General features: G+C 38.6%; 1 protein-coding gene and 1 pseudogene across 10 annotated transcripts in view; one reads left to right on the forward strand and one right to left on the reverse strand.

Moving 5' to 3' along the window:
• IFT88 (intraflagellar transport 88) overlaps positions 1-25,778 on the forward strand; it is a 133,228-nt gene that overhangs the window by 44,208 nt on the left and 63,242 nt on the right. For all 10 annotated transcript variants that reach the window (XM_023248988.2, XM_023248958.2, XM_023249092.2 and 7 more), the window contains 2 exons: positions 4,449-4,535; positions 23,627-23,726. In XM_023248988.2, the coding sequence (XP_023104756.2) occupies positions 4,449-4,535; positions 23,627-23,726 (187 nt within the window). The remainder of the gene's footprint in view (positions 1-4,448; positions 4,536-23,626; positions 23,727-25,778) is intronic.
• LOC123380527 lies at positions 8,735-8,879 on the reverse strand (annotated as a pseudogene).

Consider the following 25,778-nt stretch of genomic DNA (forward strand, 5'->3'; position numbering starts at 1 on the left):
ACTGGAGGCATCACAATTCTGGACTTCAGATTGCATTACAAACCTGTAATCGTCAAGACAGTATGGTACTGGCACAAAAACAGATGCATATAGGTCAGTGGAACAGAATAGAGAACCCAGAAATGGACCACAATGTATGGCCAATTAATCTTTGACAAAGCAGGAAAGAATATCCAGTGGAGTATTTTCAGCAAATGATGTTGGGAAAACTGGACAGCGACCTGCAGAAGAATGAATCTGGACCACTTTCTTGCACCATAGACAAAAATAAATTTAAAATGGACGAAAGACCTAAATGTGAGACAGGAAACCATCAAAATCCTACAGGAGAAAACAAGGCAACAACCTCTTTGACTTTGGCTGCAGCAACTTCTACTAGACCTGTCTCTGGAGGCAAGGGAAAATGAACTACTGGGACCTCATCAAGATAAAAAGCTTCTGGAGGTGCCTGGGTGGCTCATTCAGTTAAACATCCGACTCTTGGTTTCTGCTCAGGTCATGATCTCACAGTTGTGAGCCTTACATTGGATGCTGTGCTGACAGCACTGAGCCTGCTTGGGATTCTCTCTCTTTCTCTCTGCCTCTCCTCCACATGTGTACAAACTCTCTCTTCAAATAAATTTTCAAAAAGTTAAAAAAGCTTCTGCACAGTGAAGGAAACCAACAAAACTAAAAGGCAACTGACGGAATGGGAGAAGATATTAGCAAGAATATGGGAGAAGATATTAGACACACCAGATACAGGGTTAGTATCAAAAATCTATAAAGAACTTACCAAACTCAACACCCAAAAAACAAATAATCCTGTCAAGAAATGAACCAAAGACACGAATGAACACTTTACCAAAGAAGACGTCCAGATGGCTAGCAAACACATGAAAAGATACTCAAGATCATTCATCATCAGGGAAACACAAATCAAAACCCCAATGAGATGCCACCTCACACCTGTGAGAATGGCTAAAATTAACTCAGGAAATAACAGATGTTGGTGAGGATGCAGAGAAAGGGGAACACTTTTGTGCTGTTGGTGGGAATGCAAATTGGTGCAGCCACTCTGGAAAGCAGTATGGAGGTTCCTCAAAAAATGTGAAGTAGAACTGCCCCTTAGGGTAGCAATTGCACTACTAGGCATTTATCTAAAGGATACAGAAATGCTGATTTGAAGGGGCACCTGCACCCCAGTGTTTATAGCAGTGCTATCAACAATTAGCCAAATTATGGAAAGAACCCAGTGTTTATCGACTGAAGAACAGATAAAGAAGATAAAAAAAGAATGAAATCTTGCCATTTGCAGCAATGTGGATGGAACTAGAGTGTATTACGCCAAGCAAAATAAGTCAGTCAGAGAAAGACAAATACGATTTCATTCGTGTGGAATTTAGGAAATAAAACAGGTAAACATAGGTGAAGGGAAGGAAAGATAAAAACAGAGAAGCGCCTGGGTGGCTCAGTCGGTTGAGCATCCGACTCTTGATTTCCACTCGGGTTATGATCTCATGGCTTGTGAGTTCAAGCCCTTCATTGGGAATCCCTGCTTGGGATTCTCTCCTCCCTCTTGCTGCCTGTCCCCTGCTTGTGCATGTGCTCTCGCTCTCTCGCTGTCTCAAAAGAAATAAACTTAAAAAAAAAAACACAGGAGGAGGCAAACCTTTAGAGACTCTTAAAAACAAACTGAGGGTTGCTAGAGGGTGGGTGGGGGGGCTGGGCTAAATGGGTGATGGGCATTAAGGAGGACATTTGTTTGGATGAGTACTGGGTGTCGTATGTAAGTGATGAATCACAAAATTCTACTCCTGAAACCAATACTACACGGTATGTTAACTAACTTGAATTTAAATAAATAAATTTTAAAAATGTTTTTGATAAAATCTAGTGTGCTTTGATGCTAAACAAACAAAACAAACCTCAAGAGGCTAGAAGTAGAAAGGAAGTTCCTCAATCTGATAAAGGACATTTACAAATAACCCACAGTTTGACATAATATTTAATGGTGAAAGACTAAATGCTTTCCCCCTTAGATCAGAAACAAGATAAGGAAACAGAAACAAGATATTATTCACTCTTACCAATTCTATTCAACATCGCACTAGGGGTTCTAACTATGGAAATTAGGCAAGAAAATGAAGTAAGAGACATCCAGATTGGAAAGAAAAGTAAAACTATGTCTGTTTAGAGACCACATGATCTTATACATGCAATATCCTACATAAAATTTTAGAATCCACTAAAAAACAATTACAACTAGTAGGTTCAGCAAGCTTGCAGAGTAAGAGATCAAAATATAAGCATCAATACTACATTGATGTACGATATACTACCAGTGAAGTATCCAAAATTAAACTCGTCATTGCATTTACAGTAGCATAAAAATAATTAGGAATAATATTAACAAATGAAATGTAAAATTTATGCTCTGAAAACTATAAGACATTGTTGAAGGATATGCTAGGTCAATGGGAAGACTCCCATTTTTGTGGGGAGGCACTTAATGTTATGATGGCAGTCCTCCCCAAATTATTTTATAGATGCAGTGTCATCCATAGCAAAATCCGAGCATTGGTTTTTAGAAAGTGACAAGTTGATCCTAAAACTCATATGGAAATATAACGGATCCAAACTAGCCAAAACAGGTTGAAAAATGAAGAGCCAAGTTGGAGGGCTTATACTACAAAGCTACCCCAATCAAGCGTGGTAGCACTTTATGCTAGTTAGCGTAAAGATAGACATAGAAATCAGGATAGAATTGAGAGTCCAGAAATAAGCTCTTGTATTTATAATTAACAAAAGTGCCAGGACAATTCGATGGGGGAAAAGATAGTCTTTCCAACGAATGGTGCTGGGACAATTGAATATCCTCATGGGAGAGAATGAAGTTGTGCCTCTCTCACACCATACACAAAAATTACTTTAAAATAGATCATAGACCTAACTATAAGAGCTAGAACTGTTAGGAAAAAACAAGTAATTATTGATCTTGTGTTAGGCAGTGACTTCTTAGATACGACACCAAAAGCACACCAAAAGGAAAAAAAATAGGTAAATTGGACTTCATCACAATTAAAACTTTTGTTCTTCAATGGACACCATCAAGAAAGTGAAAGACAGCCCACTGAATGGGAGAAAATTTTTGCAAACCATCTATCCAAGAAGGGACTTATTTCTCCAATATAAAAAGAACTCTTCTAACTCAATAATAAAAAGGCCAATAACCCAATTAAAAACATACAAAGGATCTGAGTAGACATTTCTTCAAACTAGGTATGCAAATGCCCAGTAAGCACTTGAAAAGATGTGTTAATTTCTATACTTAGGAAAATGCAATTCAAAACCTCAACCAGGTACCAATTCATACCCACTTGTATGACTGTAATCAAAAGACAGATAATAGCACATGTTGGTGAGGATGTGGAGAAATCGAAATCTTGCATGCTGGTGGCAGGAATGTAAAATGCTACAGCCGCTTTGGAAAACAGTTTGGAAGTTCCTGCAAAGGTTCTTCAGCAAAAGTTCCTCATACTTAACCCAACAGTTTCTCTTCTTAGGTGATTAGAGCATACATTCACACAGTAACTTCACACAAATGTTTATAGAAGCAGCATTTATAATATCCAAAAAGCAGAAACAACCCAACGTCCACAACTGTTAAGTGGATAAAGAATATATAGTCTATCCATACAATGGAATATTATTTGGCCACAAAAAGAAATGAAGGACCAATACATGCTACAATAAACACGAACCCTGAAAACATGATAAATAAAGGAGGCAGTCACAAAAGACTGTATATCTATGATTCCATTTATATGAAAGGTACAGATTAGACAAATCTATGGAGACATGTAGTAATTCAGTTTTACCATTTACCATACACACTCTTCTTCAGTGGTCATTTTTACCCTCTCATGTCCATGGACAGTGCAGTTATATAGCTTCAGCTGCAGAGCTTTGTGCTCCTCCAGTGTTTCTTTCTGATTTGTCGGCATGCACTGAAAAAAAAGAAAGAGTTGGGGCACCTGGGTGGCTCAGTCGGTTGAGCGTCCGACTTCGGCTCAGGTCATGATCTCACGGCTCGTGAGTTGGAGCCCTGCGTCGGGCTCTGTGCTGACAGCTCAGAGTCTGGAGCCTGCTTCGGATTCTGTGTCTCCCTCTCTGCCCCTTCCCCACTCATGCTCTGTCTCTCTTTCTCTCAAAAATAAATAAACATTCAAAAAAATTTTTTTTAATTAAAAAAAAAGTTAAATTTGGTCCAGAAGGCAGTCATGTCTTGCTAATCCCATTTCCTAGCCATGGTTGTCAACCTGACTTATGGACAGATTTCTAGTGTAGCTGTCCATCTAGTAGACTTTGATGGTATGTTAGCTTTGACAGACAATGTTTATGCTTAAAAAAATCCAAGCTCTCTATACCATGTTTCTAAACAATACTTTTTTGTTTCTTTGATACAGGAAAGCTATGGCAGAAAAATACATCATGACAGCTGCAAAACTCATTGCTCCTGTAATTGAAACATCTTTTGCCGTAGGTTATGATTGGTAAGAGAGAAGAAATTCAGTATAACTGGATGCTATGTTGTTTTTATAATACATACTTTTATTGATTTTAAAATTTTATTAGAAGGGTGAGTAATTATGAATGTTTATTTCTACTTATCAGGCAAATAATATTATATGACAAAATCTATATAGGGCATCCTAAAAGTAAAAGTTTTCCTTATTGTGCATGCCATTTCTTAAGTAAAACTTTCTATCCTGAGGAATAGCTCTCACATGTAAAGGGGCTGTTGTCTCCTGGTGTAACCTGTTTTGTAAATAGAAGTGAAGAGTTGGAAAAGTCTTAGATCATTTGCTGAATAAGTAGTGAATCTTCCACCCAGTACAAGAATCCCTTTGTAGCATCCCATATAGGTAGCCATTTAATCTCTGCTTGGAGTCTTCTGGTATTCAACTCATTTGTTTCATTTCTGAACATCTTTAAGGGGTAGAACATCTTTCTTTTGAACCCAAAGTTACCTCTCATGGAACTTTTTTCTGTGTTCTTTCAAGCAATCATGGACTCAGTCTGTGACCTCTTCTATATTGTGTCTTAGAGAATTTTAAAAATTCAAGATACATGTACCTAATTACAGAGTCGAGTACAGAAGTATTACTGTCTTAGCTTGCTTGCTTTCTGTTTTTGTTTTATTTTAATTGAGATATAATTTACATGTAACATTACATCAGTTTCAGGTATATAACATAATGATTTGAAATTTGTGTGTATTGCAAAATGATCACAATAAGTCTGGTTAACATTTGTCATTGTACATAGTTATGATTTTTTTTCTTACGATGAGAACTTTTGAGATCTTAGTAACTTTCAAACATGCAGTACTGTATTATTAACCATGATCACTATGCTATGTGTTATATCCCATGTCTTACTTTATCTTATAAACTAGAAATTTGTACCTGTTGAGCCCCTTCATCCATTTCACACTCTTCCTACTTCCACCCTGGCAACCACCAGACTGTTCTCTGTATCTGTGAGCTTGGGTTTTGTTTTTTAGTTTTCTAATTACTTTTCATGTTTTTCCTTCCTAGATGTAACTTATGTTTTCTGCATATTTTTATCATCTCTTAGATGTTTACCCATTCTGTTTCTTACTTGGAGTCCATTTGATTCCTTGGAATACATTGTCTTCCTGGTTTAATTTGTACTGGAGGCTTCACAGGTGATCCATGATGTTTTGTTTTTATTGGTATTTCCAGTTGCCTGGCTCTCTTTTTTTGCATTGTTTGTTTCTGTTGAGGACTCAGGTTTTTCTTGGGAGTTCTCCCTTACAGAATCTCTCTCTCTCTGCTCCATTTTCTTTTTTTTTTTTTTTTTTTTATTTAAAAAAAATTTTTTTTTTTTGTCAACGTTTATTTATTTTTGGGACAGAGAGAGACAGAGCATGAACAGGGGAGGGGCAGAGAGAGAGGGAGACACAGAATCGGAAACAGGCTCCAGGCTCCGAGCCATCAGCCCAGAGCCTGACGCGGGGCTCGAACTCCCAGACCGCGAGATCGTGACCTGGCTGAAGTCGGACGCTTAACCGACTGTGCCACCCAGGCGCCCCATCTGCTCCATTTTCTGTATGATGGTTACTGTCCTGGCCTGGTGTTAAATGTCATCTTGGGGATTATGGTCATTTCTCTCTGCTTTTTCTGCATCTATTGAAATGATTGCATGGTTTTTATCCTTTCTCTTTTTGATGTGATGTATCATGTTGATTGATTTGCGAATATTGAACCATCCTTGCAACCCAGGAATACATTCCACTTGAACATGGTGAATGATTTTTTTTTAATGTTTGTTTATTTTTGAGAGAGAGAGAGAGGGAGAGAGAGAGAGAGAGAGAGAGACAGAGGGCGAGCAGGGGAGGGGCAGAGAGAAAGGGAGGCACAGAATCTGAAGCAGGCTCCAGGCTCCGAGCTGTGGGCACAGAGCCCATTGTGGGTCTTGAACCCACGAACTTCAAGATCATGACCTGAACTGAAGTCAGACTCTTAGCTGAGCCACCCAGGCATCCTAAATGATTTTTTACTGTGTTGTTGGATTGGGTTTGCTAATATCTTGCTGAAGATTTTTGCATCTATATTCATCAGAGGTATCAGCCTGTACTTCTCTTTTTTTGTGATGTCTTTATCTCGTTTTGATATCAGGGTAATGCAGACCTCATAGAACAAATTTGGAAATTTTCCTTCATCTTCTATTTTTTGGAATAGATGTTGGTGATAAGGATAGATATTAACTCTTCTTTAAATGTTTGGTAGAATTCACCCGTGAAGCCATCTGGTCCAGAACCTTTGTTTGTTGGGAGTTTTTTGATTACTGATTCAATTTTGTTTGCTGGTAATTGGGCTGTTCAAATTTTGTTTCTTCCTGATTCAGTTTTGGGAGGTGCAGGTTTCTATGAATTTATCCATTTCTTTTAGGTTGTCCAACTCGTTGGCATATGATTTTTCATAATATTGTCTTAATCCTTTGTAGTTCTGTGGTGTTGGGTTGTTATTTCTCCTTTTTTCATTTCTGAATTTGTTTGAGTACTCTTTTTTTTTTTTCCTTAGGAGTCTGGCTAAAGGTTTATCAGTTTTATTGATCTTTTCAAAGAACTAGCTCCTAGTTTCATTGAACTGTTCTATTGTTTGTGTGTGTGTGTGTGTGCATTTTTTTGTTTTGTTTTTTTTTTTTTTAGTTTCTATTTCATTTATTTCTGCTCTAACCTTTATTATTTCCTTTCTTCTACTGGTTTTGGGTGTTGTTTGTTGTTCTTTTTTTTGGCTCCTTTAGGTGTAAGGTTAGGTTGTTTATTTGAGATTTTTCTTCAGGTAGGTCTGTATTCCTATAAACTTCCCTTTATAAACTTCTGTTGCTTCATCCCAAAAATTTTGGATCATTTTGTTTTTATTTTTATTTATCTCCCTGTAGTTTTTGATTTCCTCTTTGATTTCTTGTTTGACCTATTCACTGTTTAGTAGCATGTTATTTAACCTGCATGTATTTGTGTTCTTTCCAGATTTTTTTTCTTGTGGTTGATTTCTAATTTCATAGCACTGTGGTCAGAAAAGATGCATGGAATGACTTTGATCTTTTTGCATTTGTGGAGACCTGTTTTATGGCGTAATATGTGATCTGTTGTGGAATATGTTCCATGTCACTTGAAAAGAATGTGTGTTCTGCTGTTTTAGGATGAATATGTCTGTTAAGTCCATCTGGTCCAGTGTGTCATTCAAAGCCATTGTTTCCTTGTTGATTTTCTGTTTAGATGATCTGTCTGTTGATGTAATTACTATCAATTATTTCTTTTTTATGTTTGTTATTAACTGTTTTATGTATTTGGGTACTTCTACGTTGGGTGCCTAAATATTTACAATTGTTATATCTTCTTTTTTTTTTAATTTTTTTGTAATGTTTATTTATTTTTGAGACAGAGAGAGACAGAACATGAATGAGGGAGGGTCAGAGAGAGAGGGAGGCACAGAATCTGAAGCAGGCCCCAGGCTCTGAGCTGTCAGCACAGAGCCTGACACGGGGCTCGAACTCACCGACCATGAGATCATGACCTGAGCCGAAGTCGGTCGCTTAACCGACTGAGCCACCCAGGAGCCCCTACAATTGTTATATCTTCTTATTGGATTGTCCCCTTATTGATTATTTAGTGTACTTGTTTGTGTTATGTTACAATCTTTGTTTTAAAATCTGTTTTGTCCGATATAAATAGTATTGCTATCCCGGCTTTCTTTTCACATCTATTTGAGTGGTAAATGCTTCTTCTCTATCTCTTCACTTTCTTTTTTTTTTTTCTTTTCAGGTTTTGAAACTTTTTATTTGCATATTTAAAAAATTGTGCATTCCAGTAATTAAAATCATTTGAGCAAAAAAAAATGGCACTCTGATTAAACTACATTTTACAGCCTGCAGGATTCCTTGGGCCAGATTGATTTATGCCCTAGATTTCACTGTTGTTTTACACAGCTTCTTCCTTACCAGAATGCAAACTCTTTTCCTTCCCTGCTAGCCAGATAGACAGATGGGAGAGGCAGGCATGGCCTTCATTGTCAGTAGTTCTCTTCTTTGATATGGAAAAAGGCAACACAGTCATTTAAACTTGATCCCACCTCTTTGTATTTTACAAAGTTAAACAGCTAAAAGAAGTAAAATAAGAAGGCAGTGCTTGTGGAATGCACAGTGCAGATTGGTGGTGCATGCCTCATGATTCACCTGCTAGCGTCTCCTGTTTAGCTGTTTCTTTTGAAGGCTGTGGAGTTTTCTCTTGCGTTTATCTTCTTCAATTTTGACTTATTGAATTTCTCAATCTCAGTCATACTGGGTTTGTCAGACATGGTTGCAGAGAGGCTGAGCAAGGTGCACGAACGAGCAAAGTCCAGTCTCCACAGTGGCTGCCACTGAGTGTGCATCCCTTCGCTTTCAATCCACATGTGTCTTTAGGTCTGAAATGAGGCTCTTTCTAGGCAGTGTGGGTCTGGGATCCGTGTAATGTCCAGGTGGGTCTTGTTTTCTCATTCACTCCATCACACATTGTCTTTTGATTGGAGTGTTTAGCCTATTTACATTCAAAGTAATTATTGATACATACGTATTTATTGCCATTTTGTTACATGTTTTATGGTTGTTTTTACAGTTTTTCTCCATTCCTTTCTTCTCTTGCTCTCTTCTTTCATGATTACTTGGCTTTCTTTAGTCATATACTTGGACTGCTTCTCTTTATTTTCTGTATATCTGTTAGTAGTTTTGACTTGTGGTTACCATTAGGTATGTATATAACTTCTTGTTCATATGGCAGTCTGTATTAAGTTGATGGTCACTTAAATTTGAACCCATTCTTTTTTTTTTAAGTTTATTTACTTATTTGGAGAAGGGGAGAGAGAAAGAGAGTGCAAGCCAAGGAGGGGCAGAGAACGAGGGAGAGAGAGAGAATCCAAAGCAGGCTCCATGCTGTCAGTGCAGAGTCTCATGTGGGGCTTAATCTCATGAATTGTGAGATCATGACCTAAGCTAAGATCAAGAGTTGGATGCTTAACCGACTGAGCCATCCAGGCTCAGAACCCATTATTTACTCTTCTCCTCTCTACATTTTAGGTATATGGTGGCATGCTTTACGTCCCTTTATTTTGTGAATCCCTTGAGTGATATTTACAGAGAACTTGTTTTTATTGCTTTTTTGATTCCTACTTTTCTTATTCTTGCTTATGGTCTTTTCACTCAAAGAGTCCCCTTTAACATTTCTGGGAAACTCTTTATCTCTCCTTCTATTCTGAATGATAGCCTTGCTAGGTCTAGTGTTCTTGTCTGCCCATTTTTTCCTTTGAGCACTTTGGATATATCATGCTACTCCCTTCTGGCCTGCTAAGTTTCTGTTGAAAATTCTGCTGACAGCCTTATGGGCTTTCCCTTGTAGGTGACTGACTGCTTTTCTCTTGCTGCTTTTAAATTTTTTCCTTTCTCACTATTTTTTGCCATTTTAATTACTATGTGTCTTGGCGTGGAACTTCTTTGGTTATATTTTGTTGGGGGATCTGGATTTCTGTTTCCTTCTCCAGATTCAGGAAGTTTTCAACTATTTCTTCAAATACATTTTCTGTCCCCTTTGCTTTCTCTTGTCTTTCTGGGATCCCTGTCATGTCATGTTATTATATTTGATGGTATCACTGAATTGCCTAAGTCTGTTCTTCTTTTGCATAAATTTTTTTCCTCATCTGCTCAGCTTGATTACTTTCACTTACTCCATCCTTTAGGGTCAGTGATTGGTTCTTCTGCCTCGTCTAGCCTACTATTTATACTATCTAATGTATTCTTAATTTCATTTATTGTATTCTTCATTTCTGATTGATTCTTTTATGTCTCATCATTAGGGGTCTCACTTATGTCCTCCACTCTTCTGTCAAGTCCAGTGAGTATCTTTATGATCATTACTTTAAATTCTCTATCAGGCATATTATTTACCTCTGTTTCACTTAGGTCTCTTGCTGTGATATTTCTCCTGTTCTTTTGTTTGGGACATACTCCTCTGTCTCCTCGGTTTGTCTCTCTGTGTCTGTTTCAGTGTGTGAGAAAAGTCAGGCTGTCCCCTGTTCTTTAGAGCATTGGCCTTATTTTTTTTATGTTTATTTATTTATTTTGAGAGAAAGAGAGAGAGCAGGGGAGAGGAAGAGAGAGCGAGGGAAAGAGAGAATCTCAAGCAGGCTCCGCGCTGTCGGCACAGAGCCTGATGCAGGGATCAGTCTCACAAACTGTGAGATCATGACCTAAGCCAAAATCAAGAGTCAGATACTGAACCTGTTGAGCCACCCAGGCACCCCTAGAGTACTGGTCTCGTAAAGAAGCCCTGCCATGCAGTGTTCCCTGTTTACGACACCCTGGTGCTTCAGAGAACGTCTCCTGTGTGTGATGCGTGTGCCCTGCCGTGTGGCTGAGCCCCTTTCTCCTTCGGTCCAGTCGTCTGCAGTGGCTCCCTTTGCCTTTGTGGTGTGGTGGGCCAGTCTGGAGAGGCCTTGGGCTCCAGTCGAGGCAGAACAAGCATTTGCCAGAGATGCAGTAGCACCAAACTGCAGGACGCTTTCCCTGTGTTGTCCCCTGAGAAGCTTTCACCGGTTCGCAGGGCCTGCAGTTGGACCAGTTGTCTGCCGCCAGCCCACGGCCGGGACCTCCATCTGACTGGTGTGTGTGTGTGTGTGTGTGTGTGTGTGTGGTTATTTTTCCCAGTCTCCGGGGCAGAAGTCACCTTGGAGTGGTGCTGGCCGCTGTAGGGGCTGCTTGCACACTACCAGGCCTGCGGCACCATCCGGTATGGGCTCTGGCCAAGAGTGTGCTGGAGAGGGCGGATCTGCTGAAGCACGGCAGAGGGCAGAGGGGCTGGCATGCGGGCAAGCTTTGGGTGCCATGGGTCACCTGGGGGAGGGGCCCCGCAGCATCCAGACCAAGGCGGGCTGTCGAAAGGGGTACACTGGCAGAAGCACAATGTGTAGGGTTAGAGGCAGCGGTGTGAGCAAGTCCCGTGGGTGGATGTGTGTTTATGTTGGGCCAGTGGAGGGAAATGGTGCTGCCAGTTCCTTTATTCCTGGAGGAGGGTTGACCTGGGGCTGGGATGGTCTGGAGGCTTGGGGCTAGTAGCTAGCCCGGTGCTGAGGTGGCTTGAAAGCTTGAGGACACAGTAGTCATCCTGTGTCTAGGCCCAGTCATACTATCTCTGGGTTTACAGGTGCTGATTGGAAGCACTGGGCCAAAGTTGCTGCCTGGGAGCTGGCGGACGCTGGGATGTGCCAGGAGCCTGGGTTCTTGGGAGCTGGCTGGGGAGCTGGCTGGGAACCTGGCGCCGTGGAGGTTGCCTGGAACCACCGGGGCCTACTGGTGCCCACTGGGCCAGGGACTGAGGTTTGCAGGAGCCACTTGTAGCCACTAGAGCCGACAGGCACTGGGGCAAGCGGGCCACCGGGTTTCACAGGCACTACCAAGGAGCCACCTAAGGATGTAGAATCCCACAGGCACCAGGGTGGGCAGCGGCCTGGAGTCGCAGGAGACTGCCAGAGCCATTAAGGGCAATGAGAGTCACTCTGGTGCCGGGGCAGGCTGGACTGGAGGCTGTGGTGAAGTCAGACACTTACTTTACTCAACTTCTCTCACAGAAAGGCTCCCTTTCTCCATGCTGAGCTGTCTGGGCTCAAAGGAGAGGTAAAGAGGGTGTGTGAATCTATCTATCCTATCTTTTCATATAGCTCACCTCCACCCAGGTGGTGTAATCCCTCACCTAGAATCCTTAGCTCTTGTGGAAGTATTTTCATGCATGGATAGGTCTTAAAATTGATATTTCTGGGAGGATACAGGCGCTAGAAATTCCTATACCACCATTTTGCTGACATCGATCCTCCAGTAGAAAACTAATATAAGTGTTAGTTTTTGCCAACAAACATAGTGTTCATAATACACTTGTTATAACACATGGGTATTTTAAAGACTCCGTTTATGGGGCGCCTGGGTGGCGCAGTCGGTTAAGCGTCCGACTTCAGCCAGGTCACGATCTCGCGGTCCGTGAGTTCGAGCCCCGCGTCAGGCTCTGGGCTGATGGCTCGGAGCCTGGAGCCTGTTTCCGGTTCTGTGTCTCCCTCTCTCTCTGCCCCTCCCCCGTTCATGCTGTCTCTCTCTGTCCCAAAAATAAATAAAAAAACGTTGAAAAAAAAATTAAAAAAAAAAAAGACTCCGTTTATAACCTAAAATGTATTAAGTCCTATTTCTTTATGTGTTAACTAGGTAGGCGTTCATTTCCCTAGATAGAACTTGGCAGTTGAAAAAAAAAAATTTACCAAAGCTCAGGTTACATGAAAGCCCATGTTTCTAGTAACTTTGAAGAAAGATGTAAAGCTTACATCATATTTTTCAGAAACTTTACTCTATATGTGTTTGTGGACATGGGTGCATATAGTGTACATTTTATGTGGCTATACACATATGGAACCCATGTGCATATCTGTCTCTCCACCTATCTGCTTATCTGTCTATATTTGTAAATGCAGGGCTGTGCTGTTTACAGTCAACATCAGAGCCTTTGCCGGGGGTTACAAGATGTTTCATACGTAGGAAAACATTCCATAATGGTTCTTTGTGGGTGTCATACTTCCTCCGTGTCTGCTTTCCTCAAATGTCTTGTTCTTTGTAAAAAACTAAAGAAGAGGCTTTTTAAGATATAAATAACATCTGCTCAATGTCTGGATAATTTTTAGGACTTGAAATTAACATAAAGAAACATTTAAACTAAGCTATCGGATTTCTGTTCCACTTGAATAATATTTATATTATATCATCAAGACAGAACTCAGTATAGAGTCTTCTGTTTCACCTTAGACCTAGACCCATTAGACCAGTTCCTTGTATTTTATGTTAAATCATTCAGTAAAAGGGAACCAGTTTTGAAATTTAAAGACTATTATTTTTCTATTCATTCAGACCTAGCTTTTTGAGGCTGATTTACATTAAAGACTTTTTAAAATGATATTAATGTGGCTATTTAAAAAAAAGGCACCTGAGTGGCTCTTTCGGTTGAGCGTCTGACTCATGATTTCAGCTCAGGTCGCTATCCCACAGTTGTGGGATTGAGCCCCATGTCAGTCTCCAAACTGAGCATGGAACCTGCTTAAGACTCTCTCTCTCGATGAAGAGATTCCCAGACAAACAAAAATGAAAGGAGTGTGTGATCACTACACCAGCCCTTCAAGAAATTTTAAGGGGGACTATTTGGAGAAAAAACAAAACGAAACAAAAAAGGACGAAAGCAACAAAGACTAGAAAGGATCAGAGAACATCACCAGAAACTCCAACTCTATAGGCAACACTATGGCACTAAATTCATATTTTTCAGTAATCACTCTAAATGTAAATGGACTAAATGCTCCAATCAAAAGACATAGGGTATCAGAATGGATTAAAAAAAAAAAAAGGGCCATCTATATGCTGCCTACAAGAGACTCATTTTAGACACCTGGAAGATTGAAAGTAAGGGGATGGAGAACCATTTATCATGTTAATGGACATCAAAAGAAAGTTGGAGTAGCCATACTTCTATCAGACAAACTAGATTTTAATGTTTATTTATTTATGAGAGAGACAGAGAGCAAGTGGGGAAGGTCAGAGAGAGGGGGGGGACAGAGGATCCAAAGTGGGCTCTGCACTGACAGCAGCGAGCCCGATGCAGGGCTCGAACTCAGAAACTGTGAGATCATGACTTGAGCCGAAGTTGGATGCTCAAATAACCGAGCCACCTCAGCGCCCCCAGACAAACTGGATTTTAAAACAAAGACTGTAACAAGAGGTGAAGAAGGGCATTATATCATATATCATAACTAAGGGGTCTATCCACCAGTAAGATCTAACAGTCGTAAATATTTATGCCCCCAACAAAGGAACACCCAAACATATAAGTCCATTAATCACAAACATAAACTCATTGATAATAATACCATAATAGTAGGGGACTTTAACACTCCACTTATAGCAATGGACAGATCACCTAAGCAGAAAACCAACAAGGAAACACTGGCTTTGAATGACACTGGACCGGATGGACTTAACAGGTTACATTAAGAATATTTCATCCCAAAGCATCAGAATACACATTCTTGTCAAGTGTACATGGAACATTCTCCAGAATAGATCACATGCTGTGGCACAAATCAGCCCTCAGCAAGTACAAAAGATTGAGATCATCCCTTGCATATTTTCAGACTATAACACTATGAAACTTCTATAGAAATCAATCACAAGAAAAAAATTGGAAAGACCAAAAATACTTTGAGATTAAAGAACATTTTACTAAAGAAAGAATGGGTTAACCAAGAAATTAAAGAGGAAGTGAAAAAGTACATGGAAGCCAGTGAAAATGAAAACATGACAGTCCAAAACCTCTGGGATGTAGCAAAGGCAGTCATAAGAGGGAAGTATATAGCAATCCAGGCCTTCCTAAAGAAGGAAGAAATGTCTCAAATACACAACCTAATCTTAACACCCAGAGGAGCTGGAAAATGGAAATATAACAGCAAATAAAGCCCCAAAACAGCAGTAGAAGGGAAATAATAAAGATTGGAGCAGAAACCAATGATATTAAACAAAACAAAACAGCAGAACAGATCAACGAAACCAGGATCTGGATCTTTGAAAGAATTAACAAAATTGATAAACCCCTAGCCAGATTTATTAAAAAGAAAAAGGAAAGGACCATAATAAATAAAATCATGAATGAAAGCAGAGACATCACAACCAACACTGTAGAAATACAAACAATAATAAGAGAATATTATGAACAATTATATACCAACAAATTGAGCAATCTGGAAGAAACGGAAAAATTCCTAGAAACATAAACTACCAAAACTGAATCAGGAAGAAATAGAAAATTTGAACAGAGCTATAACCAGTGAAGAAATTGAATTAGTAATCAAAAATCTCCCAGCAAACAGGAGTCCAGGGCCAGATGGCTTTCCAGGGAATTCTACCAAACATTTAAAGAAGACTTAACACCTATTCTTTTGAAGCTGTTCCAGAAAATAGAAATGGAAGGAAAACATCCAAACTCATTCAAGGCCAGCATTACCTTGATTCCAAAACCAAAGTCCCCACTAAAGAGGAAAACCACAGACCAATCTCCGTGATGAACATGGATGCAAAAATTCTCAACAAGATACTAGGAAACCGAATCCAACAAATACATTTAAAGAATTATTCATCATGATCAAGTGGGATTTATTCCTGGGCTGCAGGGTTTGTTCAATATCCACAAATCAATGTGATATATCACATTAATAAAAGAAAGGGTAAGAATCATATGATCCTCTTGATAGATGCAGAAAAAGCATTTAACAAAATATAGCATCTTTTCTTGATAGAAACCCTCAAGAAAGTAGGCATAGAAAGAACATACCTCAACATCCTAAAGGCCGTATACAAAAGACCAACAGCTAATATCATCCTCAAGGGGAAAACTGAGAGCTTTCCCGCTAACATTAGGAACACAACAGGGATGTCCACTCTCACCACTGTTCAACACAGTGTTGGCAGTCCTAGCCTCAGCAATCAGACAAAAAGAAAGAAAAAGCATACAGATTAGCAAGGAAAAAGTCAAACTTTCACTCTTCACAGAGTGAGAACCCTGTTTTCCTTTTGGAAAACCCAAAAGACTCCACCAAAAAACTTCTAGAACTGATACATGAATCCAGCAAAGTCGCAGGATATAAAATCAATGTACAGATATCAGTTGCATTTCTATACACCAATAATGAAGCAGCAGAAAGAGAAATCAAGGAATCGATCTCATTTACAATTGTACCAAAACCCATAAAATACCTAGGAATAAGCATAACCAAAGAGGTAAAAGGTCTGTATGCTGAAAACTATAGAAAGCTTATATAAGAAATTAAAGAAGACATAAAGAAATGGAAAGGCATTCCATGCTCATGGATTAGAAGAACAAATACTGTTAAAATGTTGATGCTACCCAAAGCAATCTACATATTCAGTGCAATCCCTATCAAAATAATACCAGCATTTCTCAAGAGCTAGAACAAACCATCATAAAATTTGTATGGAACCAGAAGAGACCCTGAATAGCCAAAGTAATGATGAAAAAGAAAACCAAAGCTGGAGGCATCACAATTTTGGACTTCAAGTTGTGTTACAAACCTGTAATCATCAAGAAAGTATGGTACTGGCACAAAAACAGATGCAGAGATCAATGGAACAGAATAGAGAACCCAGAAATGGACCCACACATCTATAGCCAACTAATCTTTGACAAGCAGGAAAGACTATCCAATGGAAGAAACAGTCTCTTCAGCAAATGGTGTTGGGAAAACTGGACAGAGACCTGCAGAAGAATGAATCTGGACCACTTTCTTACACCATACACAAAAATAAACTCAAAATCGATAAAAGACAAATGTGAGACAGGAAACCATCATCCTACAGGAGAAAACAGGCAACAACCTCTTTGACCTTGGCTGCAGCAATTTCTAATTAGACATATCTCTGAAGTCAAGGGAAACAAAAACAAAAATGAACTACTGGGACCTCATCAAGATAAAAAGCTTCTGCATGGTGAAGGAAACCATCAACAAAACTAAAAGGCAACCAATGGAATGGGAGAAGATATTTGCAAATGATGTATCAGATAAAGGGTTAGTATCCAAAATCTATAAAGAATTTATCAAACCCAAAACCCAAAAAACAAATAATCCAGTGAAAAATGGACCAAAGACATGAATGAACACTTTTCCAAAGAACACATCCAGATGGCTAACAGGTACATGAAAAGATGCTCAACATCATTCATCATCAGGTAAATACAAATTAAAAAAAAAAACTGCAATGAGATACCACCTCACACCTGTCACAATGGCTAAAATTAACAACTCGGGAAACAACAGATGTTAGCGAGGATGCGGAGAAAGGGGAACACCTTTGCACAGCTGGTGGGAATGCAAACTGGTGCAGCCATTCTGGAAAACAATATGAAGGTTCCTCAAAACAGTTAAAAATAGAGCTAGCTTATGACCCAGCAATTGCACATTGTAGTGTTTATCTAAAGGATACAAAAATGCTGATTGGAAGGGGCATATGGACCCCAATGTTTATGGCAGTACTATCAATAATAGCCAACCTGTGGAGAGCCCAAATGTCCATCGACTGATGAATGGATACAGAAGTCACACACACACACACACACACACACACACACACACACACACCACCTCCACCCCCGCAATGGAATATTACTCAGCAATCAAAAAGAATGAAATCTTACTATTTGCAACAACATGGTTGGAAGTAGAGTGTATTATGCTAAGTTGAATAAGTTAGAGAAAGATAATATATGATTTCAATCATGTGGAATTTAAGAAACAAAACAGATGAACATAGGGGTAGGGAAGGAAAAAATAAGTTAAAAACAGGCAAACCATAAGAGAGTCTTAAATTCAGAGAACAAACTGAGGGTTGCTGGAGGGGTGTTTGGTGGGCAGATGGGCTAAATGGGTGATGGGCACTAAGAAGGGCACTTGTGGTGAGCAGTGGGTGTTATATGTAAGTGATGAATCACTAAATTCTACTCCTGAAACCATTATTACACTATATGTTAACTAACTTGGATTTAAATAAAATTTTAAAAGTTCTTTCTCCCTCTGTCCCTCTCCCACTTGAGGAATCTATATATATAAAATTTTTTTTTTAATTTTTAAAAATTTAAATAAAAAAAGAAAAAGGAAAATTCAGTCTTGACATTATTTGGATTTTTCAATTATATATCATTCTGTCATTCTTACTATATTTTGTTAATTCATTTAATATAGGGTTAAATTATTTTTAACCTTGTGGTGTAATATAAAGCACATAAAAATTGTACAAAATAATAACATCAGCTCAGTGATTTATCACACAGCAAACACCTATGTCATTACATAGCTTAGATAAATAACATTTAAAGAAGAGAACATAGCACCTTAGAAGCTCTGCTGAGCCTATCCCAGACCCTGCCCCTCCCACTCTGAAGGGTGACAGGTATCTCCAGAGAAATGGTAAATCACTTCCTAGCTTTTCTACATACTTTAACCAACAACCAGGCATTCCTAAACACTATAATTTAGTTTTGCATTCTTTTAAACATTATATAGGTGGATTCGTACCATGCCTGTTGTTTTGTGTCTGGTGTCTTTTACTCTATAGCAGTTGGCAATGTTGTTGCATGTAGCTCTGGTTTGTTCATTTTCATTGCTGTGTACTGGTATAACCATACAATGGAATATTATTCTCGACCATGAGAAACTGAGGTAAGTTTGTTATAGACCCTAGAGGAAGTACACAGCATACCTGGCAATGCCACCCAGGGAAGTCAAGACAGATACAGGCAGAGAGAGAGGCAGGACCTGGGGCACATGACTTACTAGCATCTGTGGGTGGAGTGTTCTGGGGCTCATGGCGTAAGGCCAGATGGGTCCGTTCAAACCAAAGAGTAGGGGCGTCAGTAAGCATCATGAGGGTCTGTGTAGGGGGGTGCATAAGGGGAAGGCCTTCGGAGGTGGGGGAGACTGTTTATCACAAGGACTTTTGGGGAAGTCCTATCAGGAACTTAGATTTGCTTGGTGCTCTACAGATTGCTGCCTGGGACACATACTTGTGTTAGAGGCTAGTGTTAGTTTTTGGTCCCAACAGGCCACGTGGCCAAACAAGATGGACGCCAAGGTAGCAGTAGGGCACAGTAGCTTAGCGAAGGTCTGGACAGTGTTTTTCAAATGATTTCTTTTAGTCTGCAGCGTGTCTGTCTCTTGACCTACTGGGGAAATAATTGGGATTTTATTGAAATCCAATGATCAGGCTGGAGAGAACTGACATCTTTAAGATGTTTACTTTTCAAATCCGTAAGTACAATACATTCCTCCATTTAGGTCTTTGTAATTTCTTTCAAATACTTTTTAGTTTTAAGTCTAGAGATCTGCATATCTTTTGTTACATTTATTCCTACACGTTTGATGTTTCTGATGGCATACAGCATAGTTTTAAAATTTTGTTTTCTACTTGTGCATTTCTTGTATGTAGATATACAGTTGAATTTTAGATAGTGATATTTATCCACTGACCTTATTAATAAACTTACTTTTTCAAATAGTCATCTCTAGATTCTTTTCGGTTATCTAAATACACATTTATTCTATCTGCAGATAATGACACTTTTCTTTCTTTCTAGTCAATCTTTATGCTTCTTTCTGTTTGTTTTCTTGCTTCATTACTCTGGCTGTGATGTCCAGTTCAGTGCTGAATAGAAGTGGTGATATAGTAGGCATTTTTGTTTTTTCCTGAATTCACAGGGTTAAAACTTTTCACAATCTGCCATTATGTATGATGTTTGCTATTGGATTCTTGTAACTACTCTATCAAATTAAGGAATTTTTACTTTTGTTTCTGGTCAGGCTAAGAATTTTTATCAATTCTTATCAATTTAACTCCACTTGATTGTGATGTATTATCCTTTTAAAATATCACTGGATTTGATTTGCTAATCATTACCTAAGCATTTTCCCATCCATATTAATGAGAAGGATGAGGTTTGTATTTTTAAAAATAATGTCTCTGGGGGTACCTGGGTGGCTCAGTCAGTTACGCGTCCGACTTCAGCTCAGGTCATGATCTGTCTCACAACTCATAAGTTTGAGCCCTGCATCGGGCTCTGTGCTGATAGCATGGAGCCTGCTTCAGATTCTCTGTCTTGCTCTCTTTCTCTCTGCCTCTCCCCCACTCGCTCTCTTTCTCAAAAATAAATAAAACATTTTAAAAAATAACGTCTTTGACTTTGTTAACAAGGTTAAGCTGACTTTATATCACAAGTTTGGATACAAGTTTGGATGTGGTTCCCCCCCCCTCCCCCCCGGAGGAGTTTATGAGATTGGTATTATTTCTTTATTAAACAAATAGAGGAATTTACTAGTAAAGCTGTCTGCATTCAAAGTTGTCTTTATAGGGAGGGTTTTGTTAAACAGATTCTACTTTTTTAATAATTACAAAATTATTTTGACTTTCTTGTGTCACTTTGGATAAGGTGCTTTTTTAAGGAATTTGTCATTTTATTCTTATTGATTTTTGTTTGGTTATTATTTTAGCTATTGAGAAGGGTCTGTTAAAAGTTTTTTACTGCAGTTGTAGATTTCTACATTTCTTCTTTTAGATTATTAACTTTGCTTTATATTATTTTGAAATTATGTTATTGGTTGCATGAAGATTTAGAGGTATACCCCTGGTAGATTGATCAGTGTTGTTTTTTTTTGTTTTCAGAGTCATTCATAACTTTATTATCAGAACTTCATTTTTTTTTTTTTTGAGAGTTTTCCTAACGTGTTGAGCTTTGTGTCTTTTAAGTCCAAAGAGTTGTTTTGTTTTGTCTTTACTTCTCTTAGAAGATCTTGAATTGACTTTACATGATGAATACAGCTATTTGGGGCCCTGATGAGTTAGCCATACTCTTTTAGCTTTAGAAACTTCTCTACAGGACATTTAGAATAAGTTCTCAAGAGCTGCCCTGGAGGGCATTCAGAAACCCTCCAGAGTTTATTCTCAAAACTCTTTTTCTATCCAAGCTGAAATCCCAAGGTCAGACTCATCTTCCATGACATAATTCTCTCCTATCTCTGGAAGGAATTTCTGTCTCCCTAGGCATCTGCTAGTATCCTGAAATCCCCTCCACCAGCATTCCCAAGGGTCTCAACAAAGGTATCTTCATTGTTTCTCCTGGGAAGCTGCAAAGAGGATTTTTCTTTTTTCTTTTTTTTTTTTAATTTTTTAAAATTTACATCCAAATTAGTTAGCATATAGAGCAACAATGATTTCGGGAATAGATTCCTTAGCGCCCCTTACCCATTTAGCCCATCCCCCTCCCACAACCCCTCCAGTAACCCTCAGTTTGTTCTCCATATTTATGAATCTCTTATGTTTTGTCCCCCTCCCTGTTTTTATATTACTTTTCTTTGCCTTCCCTTATGTTCATCTGTTTTGTGTCTTAAAGCCCTCATATGAGTGAAGTCCTATGATTTTTGTCTTTCTCTGACTGACTAATTTCACTTAGCGTAATACCCTCCAGTTCCATCCACAGAGTTGCAAATGGCAAGATTTCATTCTTTTTGATTGCCGAGTAACACTCCATTGTATATATATACCATATCTCCTTTATCCATTCATCTCTTGATGGACACTTGGACTCTTTCCATACTTTGGCTGTTGTTGATAGTGCTGCTATAAACATGGGATGCAAGTGTCCCTTCGAAAGAGCACACCTGTATCCCTTGGATAAATGCCTAGTAGTGCAGTTGCTGGGTGGTAGGGTAGTTCTATTTTTAGTTTTTTGAGGAACCTCCATACTGTTTTCCAGAGTGGCTGCACCAGCTTGCATTCCCAAGTGGTATTTTTATTTTCACTTTACTTTTGATGATTCTGTGTTGTTAATTTAAGGTGTGTCTCTTGTAAGCAATACAAAGTTGAGTTTCAAACTGAGTATAGATATCTCTAGAATGCCTTACCCCAGTCTGGTTTAGATTCTCTGCCACTGCATTCTTGTGTTCCTTTGTAATAGTTCTTACACGAACTTAATTTACTGGTCTGCATCCCCTGTAAGGGCATGAACCATATTTTGTTTATCCTTTTTTAGCCCCTGAATATTTGGTATATAATGTCTGACATCTAGTAGACATTCAACAAGTGTCAGTGGTTTCCAGATCATTAGCTTGGAGCCCTCACACCCTCATTAGCCATGTCTCCAGGCTCCTTTGTTGTGGGTGGGGCTGGGGACAGAGGGCCATTCAAAGGGGGGCCGGGCAGGCAGGGCTTCAAGTCCTCTCTTTCCACTGCAAGCAGAAGTGCTCTTTTATGTCAAAGATAAAATGAAAGATTCTACCTGAAGAAAGAGATCTTTTGCTTTAATGTTTTTAAATTATTTGTCCAGGCCAGTGGCTTTGAAACATTTTTGAACCAGAACCTCAGACATTTATTTTACATAGTTTACAGAAACATGTTGCATGAAACAATCGTTGCCCTTATTATGTGTATTGCCCTTTAGTATTTTCTTTTTCTCTTTTTTTAAATAAAGGTCATGATCCACTAAACTGATTTCAGTTGACCTCAATTTGAAAGAAAGTCTTGGTGAAGTGGGTTTTGCTGTCAATAAAAATTGGGTTTCAAATTTTCACTTGACAGTTTTCTAGCTGTGTGATCTCAGATCTTCCGTTTTCCTATCTGTAAAACAGAGAGCATGCCTGTCTTTCAGGGTTGTTGTGGGGATTAAATGTGATAATGCTGGAGCGCCTGGGTGGCTCAGTCGGTTAAGCATCTGGCTCTTGATTTCGGCTCAGGTCATGATCTCGAGGTTCATGGGGTCGAGCCCTGCGCCAGGCTCTATGCTGACAGCGCAGAGCCTGCTTGGGACTCTCTCTCCCTCTCTCTCTGCCCCTCCCCTGCTCACGTGCATGTGTGCACTCTCTCTCTCTCTCTCTCTCTCTTGCTCTCTCTAGAAAACTAAGCATTAAAAAAAAAAACTATTAAGCGTGATAATGCTTATAAAGGAATTAATGCAGTGCCTGATATATAGTTAAAAACAAACGTTCTGTGTCCTTTGGGGAACAGATCTATAATCGTCAAGTTTGGACACAAAACTTAAACATACTCTACAAATTCTATAGAATTTTTCTCACCATCAGAGCATTTAAGATGAAAAAATACATAGAAATACTTTTACCTGTTACAAATTAAAATTGTTTTAGTAGTTAAATTAAAAATGAGACTATGGATATAAATCCAGTTTCATTTAAAATACCATAAATAATTAGAAGTGACAACAAGCTAATGAAAAGTTGGGTAAAGAAATCAGTAGTTGAGTAAAAAAAAAAAAAATCAGTTTAGAACTGAAGAATTTAGTAACTTACTGCCTGCATCGGAAGAAATCAAGTGCTTAGCCTTAGATAGTGCTAGGGACACTTTAAATTTTTTTTGAAAAGTCAGTTTTAAGGAAGCCACCAACAACATAAAAATGCCAAAACAAAGTAACTTTTTTTTATGCTTTACATCATAGGTGTGTTGAAGTTGTGAAAGCCTCTCAGTATGTAGAGCTAGCAAATGATCTGGAAATAAACAAAGCAATTACATACTTGAGACAAAAGGACTTTAACCAAGTAAGTTTTTTAAAGTTTTAGATGTTTTATATGTTAATTGGTCAAAGCAATAATATTGGGAAACTGCTTCTAGAATATTGTTATCTGTGATTATTCTGAAGTTGGGTAATATTTTTATTTGTGTTAACATAATTTCTATTAATGTAGTATTTAATTTTGACCTGTTTGTCCTCTTTGTCCCAGCGTAAATACTTGTCACGTAACGCATGGTTCCTAAATTACTAAACCATGTTCTAGTCCAGAGAACAACTTTTCCCCTAGAGGTTTTCAAACTGTTCTCTAAACCTGTAAGGTTTTTTAGAGTCAGGGAAGGCCAAGAGCCCAACTAGCAGCATGGTGCTTCCATCGTCCTGTCTTCACCAGAGAGCTTTCCCGTGACCTGTTTTGTGTATTTGGTTTACTCTGGAACATTGCTTTGGGCATAAAAGGGTCCCATTGCTAAGCACAATTTCACAGTCCTCCAGGACATCTTGCTGGTATCACTGCTGCCTTGCTGCCTTGGGTCAAGATGGAATGGGTGCTCCCCACTCCGTAGTCTTTAAAATATTTTGTGTTCCATTTGCATTTTCAAGATTTTAATTAGTTTACTTATGTTTTAAAAATGTAATTTCTGCTTTCTTTTCAACATTGCTGCTTTGACTTTGTGTTTCTTTTGTTTGTATATTGTAAGTATGATGAGGTGGGTATAATAAACCTTAGTTGAAAGGAACACTGTGAGGTTAAAAGGGATTGGGTTGACATAACTCATAATGACCATTTGACGAGGACTACTTTATTTACAATTCAAGTAAAAGAGAAAAATATATGCCTTCTAATATGAGGTTATAATTCTGTAGCTAAGTAAAGATGCTGAAATCTCAGAGTGTGGTTCTTTGTGATGGTAGTTCTGCTTTGTAGTCACCTTTGTAATAGAGCAAAAATCCATAAAAAGCCAAAGGTAGATGAAATGAAGTAGTTTGGGCTGAAGGCCCGTGATCATGTGTGGACAGATGCAGTGGAATGCAGAAACCAGTAGCTTAGATGGCATCAGTCGGGAAAGAAAGCCAAAATGAAAATATATCTATTTTCCTAATTGTTTGTGGGGGGAAGAAAAGAAAACACAACCCAAATTAACAATGTTTTTTCCATTATTTGTTTTGCTATTTATAGCTAAATTTAATTTTATTGGTACACTTTTATCAGTTTCACTTGTAAAGGAATCGATGTTATAATATTTTATTTTGATTAATTAAATGTTTACAGATTTTTATTTTTATGTAATTTCCACACCCAACATGAGACTCGAACTCACAACCCTGAGATCAAGAGTCACACGCTCCACTGATTGAGCCACCCAGGCATCCCTATAATATATTTTATTTTTAAAAACAGTAATATTGGGGGTTGCCTAGCTGGCTCAGTTGGTAGAGCATGTGGCTTTTGATCTCAGGGTCATGGGTTCAAGCCCCACATTGGTCGTGGAGCCTACTTAAAAAAAAATTTAAAAACAAATATTGGCTATGCATTCATTGAACGTGTAAAAGAACGGTTTTGAAAACCACCCATTTCAAAGCAAAAAATCTTGAAAATATTCCTTTTATTAGAATAGTTACATAGCACTTTTAGAATAGTTTAGAAATTTTAAATATGAAATCTTTTTATTCTCTCAGATGTTTTTAAATGAATGTTTTAAAGTTCAAAATATTTCTGTTATTTTAAATAGCACTGCATCATTTTTTACATATTATTTGAATTCATAGTAACCTTTTGGGGGAGGAGAATAACTTGGTGTTATATGTAGTCTTAAAGTCTTGTTAACAGTGAGCCGCAAATTAATAAAGATGAAAATTTTAAAATCTAAGACACTTAAAAAACATTTTTTTTAAGTTTCTTTATTTTAAGAGAGAAAGAGATAGTGTGAGTGGGGGAGGGAGAGAAAAGGGAGAGAGAAAGGGATAGTGTGAGTGGGGGAGGGAGAGAGGGGGAGAGAGAAAAGGAGAGAAAGAATCCCAAGCAGGCTATGCGCTGCGAGTGCAGAGCCCAATGCAGGGCTTGAACTCACAAAACCACAAG

Source organism: Felis catus, chromosome A1 (genome assembly GCF_018350175.1).
Source record: "Felis catus isolate Fca126 chromosome A1, F.catus_Fca126_mat1.0, whole genome shotgun sequence".
NCBI classification, from domain to species: domain Eukaryota; kingdom Metazoa; phylum Chordata; class Mammalia; order Carnivora; family Felidae; genus Felis; species Felis catus.